General features: G+C 34.1%; 1 protein-coding gene across 1 annotated transcript in view; it reads right to left on the reverse strand.

Moving 5' to 3' along the window:
* Window positions 1-11,771, reverse strand: part of LOC105199360 (synaptotagmin-1) — a 197,016-nt gene extending 185,245 nt beyond the window's left edge. Inside the window, exons 1-2 of the mRNA XM_039448672.1 lie at window positions 11,566-11,771; window positions 6,203-6,355 (exon numbers count right to left, since the gene is read on the reverse strand). Coding sequence (XP_039304606.1) covers window positions 6,203-6,342 — 140 coding nt within the window. The 5' untranslated portion in view covers window positions 6,343-6,355; window positions 11,566-11,771. The remainder of the gene's footprint in view (window positions 1-6,202; window positions 6,356-11,565) is intronic.
* Window positions 11,772-11,781: the final 10 nt, after the last annotated feature.

An 11,781-nucleotide genomic window follows, 5' to 3' on the forward strand; every position in this document is an offset into this window, starting at 1 on the left:
CTCAGCAACCTCAAAAACTCCCGGATAATAAATTTAACAAAATTATATTCACTAGAAAAAAAAGTGATGCAAAGAGTTGAGTGCTAATGTATTTTGAAAAAGTTTCGAAATGCTCAAAAGTAAAAATGTCTTATAATAATGATTAGTTATTGTATATTGTTATATTAATGCTATTAGAAAACAGCGGACTACTAAACAAATAATTTCATAAACAATTGTTATAATTCGGCATCTAATAACGGAAATAACGGAATAGGAGTAGCTATGATTGAACAAACTTACCAAAGTGAAGTTTGATCCTAATTATGCTGCTATCTCGCCCGGATGGATATATAAAACTATGTAGTGCTTCTATACAGTCATGAGCTAAAAGATTGCAACACATTTTCTTCGATTGTTTTTGGAATGTAGACTTGCTCATTGAACGGCGAATGTCATTGGTTTTTATCTGTGGATTTAACCAATTAAGCATCGAATCATCTAACCATCGAAGAAAATGTGTTGCAACCTTTTAGCTCACGACTGTACGCGTCCAGACAACAGAGTTCAAAAAATACTATCAAAAAGAAAAAATTGGCAATGCAATTTTCATATTTTTTCCCCTCGGCTCGTGCCGAGCGCGTTATTAGCCTTATTAGTTTAAATAAAAAGGAGGCAAATCATTATCTCTAGGGAGGGCATGACTGAAAAGGTAAGGGAAAGAGGATATCCATCCGGACAAGACTAGAGTCCCTAAAAGTAAGAGTCTGGTCAATCTTGTCCTATTTTTAATTGGTTCGATGAAAAATGGTGGAACCAATGAATGATGACTGAGTACGCCGAACAATTTAAAAGCGGAAGTGTGAAAAATAAATATAAGAACATATTTTGTAACAACCTAGCTAAGATAGGCAAGTTATTTGCTTACAGAAGCAAAAATTAATCGTACACAAGTGTTGAGCATGTCAATAATCAACAGAATCAATTTAATGTACTTATATACGACGAGTGGTTTGTATTTTTGATCAGGAAAATGAATCGGAAACAATATCATGAGCCAATAATTAAAATAGAAAAAAAGATTATTGAAAAAAAGAAAAGAATTATAAAGATTAATCACTAAATATGCAAAATACATAATAAGAATATAATATTTATTGATAAAACAAAGAATTAAATACAAATAAAATACAGAGTATGATTTATTGAACTATATTACATTAACAATATACAATATAACAGTAATACAATACATACAATAATATTACATTAACCCTTAAACTATTCATAAACATTCAATAGAGTTATATAAATAAACATTCAACATATTAATAAATAAATTGATAAATAATAAACAAAAATATATTCACGTTATGAAATGTAATATGATGGGGCGGATCCCGATAGCACACCACCATTCATAGCGGCCGATGCCTAGAGTTTTTCCATTAGTTGGGTTAAATAAGTAAAGATGATTGGTTGTCGGGCTATCGCACCGTGCGTTAACGGACCCCGTCCAATATGATGTGACATATCATTCAATAAAATGAAATGATATAAATGAAATGTCTATTAAATCAATGAGTGCATAGTCATAGTTTTGCTGTTAAAAACGAGTTATTTAATCGTCCTGGCTGACAATTTTATTTTTAGTTGAAATTTGATAAATTGAGTTGTTGTTTTATGTAGTAACTATAGTAACTAACTCCATTTTTAATTGAACTGGAAGATTGACCAGACTCTTATTTCTAGGGACTCTAGACAAGACAAACGGCATAATTAGGATCAAACTTCAATTTGGTAAGTTTGTTCAATCTAACAATTATGCCGCGATATGTCTTGTGGATCCATCTCTCCGGATGGATATATAAAATTTAATCATATTGCGAACAAGGCGATTTGAGTACCGCCCTTGCAAAATCGGTTGACCATTGGATGGTTCTCGATCTTGTTTTAAATTAATGAGACTGCTGATCTCAAAATGTTTAAACTCAAAATTGAAGAAATGCTAGGTAATTCCTGGGCCAGAAACTCAAGCATTTGCGAAGTGGACGGAGAGAAGAGAGGACTTTGATGGAGTTGGTTTATAACCAACCAAAATTTCACCAGACGCGAAGAGGGGAGGAATACCGTTTCATTGTTGCCTCTGACAAAAACGCAAGCAAGACTGGAATTGCTGCCGGTGATGTTAAGCGGTTCTAGAACGCCTCCCTAATAATTTCCCAACCCCTAGGGAAAACGTTCTTCATGATGGATGTTGGTTCCTAAAAGGAGATGAAAATAGGAAGTGACTTGGTGACAAAATCAAAGGCACAGATACTAAAAAGCGACAGAACCACTGGAACCATGCTTGTGAGGACTACAGTGCTCGTTGCTTTACCTTCTACTATTTACCTTAGGACTTGAGGAAATAGTATAAACGGCGAAAAAGCGTAAAAGTTTAAGCTTCTTCATGAAAACGTAAAAGCGCTTACGGCAATTGAGCCTGGTTCCGGAAACCAGAACACGTAAGAGACGCATTTATTGATGATTAAGGACGCAAAAAGATCTACGTCAAAAAATCTAAAAGATTTAGATACTTTATGAAAAGCTACATCCGAGAGCAATCATTCTGAATTTGGATCCGTGATACGAGATTGCACGTCGGCAATAGAATTTTCTAAAAATGTTATTTAAAACGCCAATATAAATATTACGGTCCTAATATCAGCACCAAGTGCAGTTTCCTCGGCAATAACCGGAAGATGGGGAAAATGGATAGAACCGACTTTGATAATGTAGGTGAGAGCCGTTGTTTTATCGATACAAAGAAGAATCGAAATCGCAAAAGGTCGGATGCAAAACATCGAAGGGCATTGAAGGTCGGATTTTGAGCTCCAAAACATTTATGTGAAAAATCTGGTCGGATTTTGACCAGCATTCGTGTGTGTGAGATATTTCGCAGGTTGCTTTCCAATCGCTTAGAGAGGCATCTGAGAAAATATCTCTAGCAAATCTGCCTGAGTGAATTTTGTTAGATTGATTTGTGTCCAAAAAGATAGTGATCTTCTAGAAGAAAGCTGCTTGAAAAAAAGAAGGAATTTTTATAAATGACGAGTAATCTTTGCTTATTTCTGATAAGTGCTAAAAATTTTTCTCTTTCAAATGATTTAATATAAAGAAGTCCATATTGGACTACTGAAAATACTAAATTGCTCGTTTGAGTCAAAAATAAAACCAAGATATTTGCATCTAAGTGATGGGTTTAAGTGAGATTTAGTAAAATTAATTATAGAGCCCAAAGACTGGAGGAAGTTCACCGATGCAAGTACATTGGCGCCACACTCCTTGTTGGAAGAGTTTAAGAGGAGGAAGACGCCAGGTATGCCACTGATTAATAGCCTTTACTGCGCAAGGCTGTGACTACAGGTCGAATGATCTTCATAAAGATATAAAGGTCGGATGGGAGTCCGAAAGGCAGTGCCGCAAATTTGTACGCTTTTTTTATTATTATTATTTTTTACGCTACTAAAAACCTAAAAATTTACTATGATTCTCTAAAATTGGAACCAATAGATAAGCATCTTCAAGGTTAAGGATGGTTATTTACGTCCTAGGAAGCATAAGACAAATAACCGTACGCCAATCTTCTAAATAGAATTGAGGTGGTTTAATAAAATTGTTTAATTGACGTAGGATCAGGAAAAAGCGCTTCCTGCCTGACGATTTATGTATAAGAAAAAATAAAAGTTAATTCTCGTGAGGCTCTACAGGAACAATGGGCCCCTTGCATTGTAAGCGTTTTATTTCCTTGTCGGGAAGTGCCGCTTCCGAGAAAAATCTTGGTTCCGCGGCGGAAATTTTCGCTGAAGGAACAGAAATAAATAGAATACGGTATTATACCGTTTCCAGGACCAGAGAGACTGAAGTAATACCTGCTCATTAAGAGAAAAAATTACTTAAACAACCGGCAGAATTTACTTTACTTAGAGGCGGCGCCGTGTCCGAGACTGAGACTGGGACCAATGAAAGTGGTTTTTATGATAGCAATCTCTTGTCTGGCGAGCCGTAAATAAGTGAGCAGGAGTCGTCTGGTTTCTTAAATGGTGCGGCTTTTTCGCTGTAGAGTCTGATGGATCGGTTGAAGGGTTTTCTTCTCCACCTGAGATAGAGATTTTGATACTTTGCTCCCCGTTTTCTCGCCAGTTTGAGTAGCTTTAAGCGTATCTACAAAAATTTGTCCGAATAGGAAATTGTCAATGGCTGCTGAGTCTGTTGTATTTTTTTCGATAAAATTTTAAGAGGGTTTAGAAAAGATCTTCCTAGTCATTGAAAACCAATACTGGTGATCAGTAAAAAGATGAATCCCTTCTGAAAAGGACATAAAAGTTGATTTAATATCGTTGCGGAGATTCTGCGCAACCTCTAGTTTCAGTAGAAAGGACATGCATGAATTAAGTTGTTGAGGCAAGCGCTTACTTGCTCCGGGAAGGAACAGTGGGGAAGGGGGGACCCTCACAGCGCCGATTAGATCGGACAAAAGGCCTTACCCTCTCCACTGTTGAGGAGGTACGCTTCGGGCAAAATCAACGGCGGGGTAGTTGCCCAGGTGACCCGTCTAGGGCTTGGGATGCGGGAGTGCGAACCTAGGGCTTTTTATAGGAGCCTGCCGTACCCCTGGTATCCCGGTTCGGGCAGCTGGAGCTCGACTTTGGTCGAGTTTTGACTGCTAACTTTAGAGGGGAGTCTCTGGCAAAGACTCGTTTGGGCTAGGACGGATCGCGGTGCATGCTTCGATCTCGTAATCCGTCCCGAGTCCAGACGCTGGAAAAAGTTAGGTTTTAGTGGGTATGCCGGCCAAGTCTAGGTCGGAAAATCCCACATACCCCGCGTCCTGTCCCGACAGGCGCGGGAACCCATAAAAGCGTTTCCCAATTATATATAAAAAAAAGGGCGCTCACTTGCTGTTGGACTAAGAGTTTATATTCGCACTTAACGACTGATGGGGTTAGCACAGCAGCTAAACTCCTTATTAAGATTTGATGGTGCCAGGGTTACCAGATTTTCCTTTGTCTCGTATTTGGTCAACAGTTTGGTATGAGTGTCCCGACACAGATCCCTCCGGGATTCAGATTGAATCAAATCCAGCACCATATGATTCCAAGGAAAGGGTGCTGCCGCCGGTGCTTCGAACTCACTAAAAAACTTTTTGGCCAAAATCTGAGTTTCCGACTCGAGAGTCGAGACATAAGATTCCTTGATCTCATTAGCTGGAGGAATAACAAACGACACGTTGCGAGCCGTTGAAGATTCGTCATTATTAATCTTGGAAGGTGTCGGAACGACAAAAAAAGAAAAAGAGCAGAAGGGAATCGTCGGTTATGTCCTCTCTTTGCCAGATATAATGAATTGACTGTGACGACAAGAGAACATACCTGGTACGCTTCTCGCGACCGTTAGTTCTTCAATGCTCTGTATTGAGGTCAGTAGGTCCGCCAAAACTGCAGCAGTGTCCTCGTCTCCTTGTGTGACATCCCTCGAGAGCGATCTAACCTCCTGAGCCCGATTGCGAGAAGCAAGATTATGGTCGGCGTTCTTGGGGATGAGCTTGCAAATATGTTCGAGTATCTCATAGAGCCTGTCTCTAGACTGTCAACTCCTCGTGGAAGGTTTTCGCGAGGATCGAAAGTCCGCCGAAAAGCCGAAACTACGCCGTCTGCTTTTCCGCGAGCGATCTCGCGAACAATCCTGCGAACGATCTCGTGAACGATTCTACGAGCGACTTCGCGAACGACCCTGCGAGCGATCTCGCGAACGATCCTCCGAACAATTTCGCAAGCAATTTCGCGAAAGACCGCACAAATCTTGGGACGCTGTATCCCTTGAATATTTTGAGCTGTTCTTTTCCGCTTTATGCTTCGGCATAGCGCAGAAATTAATTAAAAATATTTTGCATGAAGAAGAAAAAAACGTTGTCTGAGTTACCGAACAAAACCCAATGAGACTGATAACGCGCGCGGCGCGAACCGTGGGAGGAAAATATGAGGATCGCATTGCCAACTTTTTCTTTTTGGTATTTTTTGAACCCTGTTGTCTGGATGCGTACAGAAGCACAACTACATAGTTTTATATATCCATCCGGACGAGACATATTGCGGCATAATGTCTACAATAATCGTAATACTCTTTTCTGCTATATCATAGCATATGTTATATTCTATTAGTTATAAGAGAATACACATACCAATTGAGTGGTCCTCCGACCGAAGTAAGCAATCGTCGACGACGTGCGCAAATAGTATAGACGATCACCGCTGAGAGAGCTCCGGTAGCGGCTCCAACTGTACCCAGAACTGCGACCACTCCAGCACCGTGGACATCCATCTTAATTGTAAACCTGGATTCACGACATCGACATTAGGATCAAAGTGTAAGTGTAATTTTCGCTTATTTTATGGCCCTCGAAATTTGAATCAAATTATGTGTCAAAAGATACTATTTGACAGGATATTAATCTTACAAAAATTTTAAGTTGAACATAGGAAAAGTTTTGGAGATATAGAAAGTTAAAATAGCCAAATTCCCAATATTGTCAGGCACATTAGATACAAAAAGAAATTTATTATAAAACTTTTTTGATAACAGTAAAATTTTCACTGAAGTTTGTCAAAATAGTTCTTTGACAACCGTAAAAATCCTGAAAATCTCTCCACTTTTATTGTTTCATTTTTTTTAAGAAGTAAAATCCTCGAAAAAAGTTGTTAAATTTTTTGAAAACGGATGCAGTTACGAAAACATTTTTATCATAAAAATTTGTCTTGAAATTCTGTACAAAAAAGTACTTGTTTCATTTTCTTTTGTTTGACTTACATTTTAATCAGAAACCGTTGGCCGAAATACCGTAGTAGGACAAAGTCGCCTACTACAGGATACTATTTTTTAAATTGTAATTTATTTAATTTGTTATTTTAATTTTTATTCTTATGTCAAAATTATAAAAAATATATTAAGTTTTATCGCCAAAAATTAGTAATCAATAGATAATAGCTACACTTTGTTACATATAAAATTTTTGATCAAAATTGTCGATTTTACATTAATTATAAAAAACAGGATTCTTAATATGAAACACAAGGATTTTCTTATATGACATAGGCTGACTTGGGTCTTAATAGGTATAAATTACAATAAGAGCTCAAAAACAGTAATCATTGAATTTTTGCTCACTCTGAACTTTTAGTCTTTTAGAATAACTGTACATTTACTTATACAGTAAACTTTTTTCAATGACTAGATTTCGCAGTAACTATTACAGATTCTACTAATAAATAGAGTAAATGTACTGAATTGTACTACTTTAAGCAAAACCAATTTTTGACACGTTATTTAAAAAATAATAAATAATGTTTGGTAAGACCATAAATTTTATCTAAAATTAATATTATAAATTAGCGAAAATGTATATAAAAATTGAAAATATATAAAAATATTTTTATGTATAAAAGAATTAAGTGGATTACAATGACATGAATTTTATGTTAGGTTGTTCCGATTTACGCCACCAATATGAATCAAATGATGTCATCTTATCTGTGTGTTGGCAACTCTTATTAAATTTTACAAAAATTATATGTATAATTACATGATTCTTTATTATTTTATCATTTCTTAAATATATTACTCATGCAAAACTAATATTTTGTATTACAGTTTAAAATTATTTTATTTTATCATTTTACAGGTTACATTGTTGTAATAACAATTTAAAAATAAATTTAGTCATGAACAGTTAAAAGTGACAAATTTTTGACGTTGGTTTTTGAGAATGGCTTTTCACAAAAAATCACGTTATATGCGTTTACTTATTTTGATGGAGTCATTTGATACACTTTGACGACTACTTTCCAATAATGAGATACTTCTAATCAATTGCATTTTATTATAGACACAAGACAAATTACAGTGGCGTCAATTCGAGTGAGTGGCTTAATTCGATACACATACCTTATAGATCGATTGTTAAGGTTTATTTCTATATTAATTCTCAGTACTAGATTAGTATCGATCCATAATTATTAATTATGATAAACACCAATAATGTTTCCAGTACAAATTTTAAAAACGAAACTTTCTTTTTTTCTTTAACAGAATTTAACGTATTTTAATCGTATTTTAAAAAAATATTTTTATAACTTAATCCATATTCACTGTTTCACATATATTTAATTTCATTAATTACAATTACATATTGTTTTACAAATTTCTGAAAACGCATTAGCGGAATTCAAACCCAAGTCTCCTGAACAATAGCTTAACGCTAAGCTAATCGCATACTTGTATCATTATAAAAATTTAGGTATTTACTATTTTTTTGTGAGATGTTTTGCGAAAAAGCTAATGAAATGTTAAACCTTTTTGCGTAAAGTTTAAAGTTATCAGCTTGAATAAAATGTTTCTTTTACCGGTAAAGTGCTGCTATATCGGTACAGCGGTATTTTGCTCTATAATTATATGCTTGTGGTCACAGGACAAAATTTGGAGTAAGATTAAAAATTTCCGGAGAGAGGTTGCGGAGAAGAAGCTTTGTCCCCCTCCCGCCCAAGCATTTACTTTCTACGTAAAACGACGATTTAATAGATATTCTATTAGATAAGTATAGTAGAACTTCATCAATAAAAAAAAAAAAAAAAAAACATTATGCCACTCAGGCTGGTAATTTTAGGCTTTACGTAAAAAGGCTAAACGTTTCGCTTTTTTATAGAACGTATTATTAATCAATGAAGATGTTGATAATTATAGCTTTTTTGCAAAAAGTCTTAAGCGAGACTTTAAAACATCTACCTTTGCAATGATCGTTATTGTTTTCGCAAAAAGGCGTTGCATAAAGGTCCCAGATAGCAAGTTTCCTTTATGTTGCGATCAATTTGATAAAACTTACATTGCCTAAGTTTCCATTTTTATTAAGGAAAGCGGCTTCCGCTTTTGCTTATGATTTTGCCGGAAATGTATGCCAGAAACAACTGTGCGCAACCGAAGGTCAACAATTTCCCTCTTCTGTTTTATAATTATTCTATTTTTACAATAAGTTATTATATTATATTACACATCATAATCCCAATAAGCAAAACAATATTTTTATATTTTAAAAAACAATTTTTGCAAAAAGCTTTCTACGGTCGCAGCTAGGTCTTCGTGCTTGTATTGTTTGTGTGATTTTACATACTTTCGTCAAGTTCAATGTGAGAAACATCATCAGCCTCAGCGGTCGAGTTGGATAAGACACCTGTACCGAAGATTCAGGAAGTCCCAGGTTCGAACCCTGGCTGAGGTGATATTTTGCAATAATTTCTTTATAGTATTTTCAGGGGAAAAAAGGGTTAATATTTAATAATACGTGATATTACTTAATCTTGCTCAATTTAGAATTGTGTTATGACTGAAAATTAATTCGGCGCGCAGTTCATTAAACTTGAGGAAAGTATATAAAATCACACAAACAATACAAGCACGAAGACCTAGCTGCAACCATAGAAGGCATTCTGGTTCAATTTGTTTTGATACAGCAACGGTCAAAATATCTCTCTCTATTATTTTTCGCAAAAAAATTCCATTCTTAGAAATTCTTTTCGGAAGTTCTCAAGCGGTCACGCATCAAGTCGCGACTTTGGTCAACGTTGCTTGACCTCTGTGATCGCTGCGAACTGATCCCTCGTAATGACCTATGAACATTTTGTGCTAGTATGTGTATATAACTGGTAGATCAGATCAATATATTTTATCAAAAAAATGAAATATATATAATTAAAGCATATTATTTATATAAACATGTATAAAATTATAGTTTTCACAAATGCGGAATAGCATCTGGAATAATTTTTGTTATTTGTTTAAATAAGAATGCAACTAAAAAATATATGTTAATATAATACAATAATTAAATTAAATACAAAAAAATTTGTATTAAAAAACATTTAAAAAATATGGTCTGCTCATTAGGACTGAGGTTTCTTCATTCAGGAATCTATTTCGTCTATAATTGCATATGATTTTATATATGCATAAAAAAGAAAAAAAAGCTGCGCAACAATAATGTAACAATATCACTAATTATTTTATTTATGTGTGTGCATGTGTATCATCACATGTACATGTACATTAAATACACAGCCAAAGGTACCATTTTGTATTCTATGTGGCAGTCAAAACAAAAAATCATTAAATTATTAACATATAATATATATTATTAAAACAGAATAAATTTTTTTATATTTACTATAAATGAACAAAATATTTATAAAAATGTTTACAAAATATTACTAAAAATATTTTTTATTTATTATAAATATTTACGTTAATATTTTTGTAAATATTTATTTTTTATTTACCATAAATATTTAAAAAAATATTTAATAAATGTTTTAACAACATTTTGGATAAATATTTTTATAATCTTTTTCTATCATGTATATAAAATATGTATAAAATATTTCTATAATATTTATAAAAAAAGTTATGATAAATATTTATTAATATTGTGTGCTATATGGATATAACATACATATTTTATTGAAATATATTAAAATATATAAATATATAATTTTAATCAATTATGATGTTAACACACATTTCCTTATATTTGAATAAAATATTATAATAAAGAATTGTCGAAAACTATTTATAACAAGTTATTGGAAATTTTATACTAATAAGTTTCATATACTATTATCCTTCAGTTGCCTGAGAAACAGTATCTTTCCTATTGCCCTTAGATAGTCTTATACAAAAGGATTAGCGGCTACAATATAACAACGTGACTGCAACCGAAGAGAAACTTGTAATTAGCAAGTATTTCTCTTTTTGTGCAAAGAATGCATTGCTATCTGGGGTATAACCTTACTTCAAAAAGCCTAATTTCACAAAAAGCTTGCGATATACATGTAGGTTCTTTTTACTAAGAAGCTTTACCACTTTTTGTATATTATCATAATCTTAATCTTAAATTTATGCATTTTTTACATCAGTTTTAAAAATTTAATTTTAAATTTAACCCAGTGCTTCTTGTAAGTCTGCCATAATTGTTGGCTGTTTTCGACAATTTGTTAAATAATGACTATTTATTTTATTATAAATGTTATTTTCTTCACATCTCGTTATTCCCACATTTTTCAATGAACCTGGACTTAAAGCAGCAAAACTTTTTTGATACATAATAACGGCACATCGTTTGAGAAATCATCAAATTCACCCAACAATAACTATTGAAGCATACACACACACACACACGCACGCACGCATGCACGCACGCACGCACTTTCTCCCTCTCTCTTTCTTTCTCCTTGTCTTTATACGCGCACGCGTATTCTTTTAAGTATTATAAGACTACAATTAGAGAAAGGAGACCTAATTAGCTGAGTTACATTTGCTGAATCCAGATGGTATGACTTTATGTATGGAAATAAATCGCTTACATTTGCGTCATTTTATACGTCTACTATAGCTTTTAATCTTTACAATATAAGATGTACGAAATACACTCTTCTGGAAAGAAAGACGCATGTCGTTGGTCAAACATACGGTAAAATACTTACGCTTATGATAAATACTTACGCTCGTTTTAACTCGCGATGTTACATTATATTCTCACTTAACTGGAACACGAGCGAAGCTTACGAGGGTTATAATTATTCCCAGCTGCCCAGAAGAATAAATCACAACACAAGATCAAATCAACAAACAGTAAGTAATTCGTCGACAAGCATGTTAGAATTACGTCTATCCCCCGAGTGTCTGCGGCATACCTGCATACATTTTCCACCGTAGACT

Source organism: Solenopsis invicta, chromosome 4 (genome assembly GCF_016802725.1).
Source record: "Solenopsis invicta isolate M01_SB chromosome 4, UNIL_Sinv_3.0, whole genome shotgun sequence".
NCBI lineage: Eukaryota > Metazoa > Arthropoda > Insecta > Hymenoptera > Formicidae > Solenopsis > Solenopsis invicta.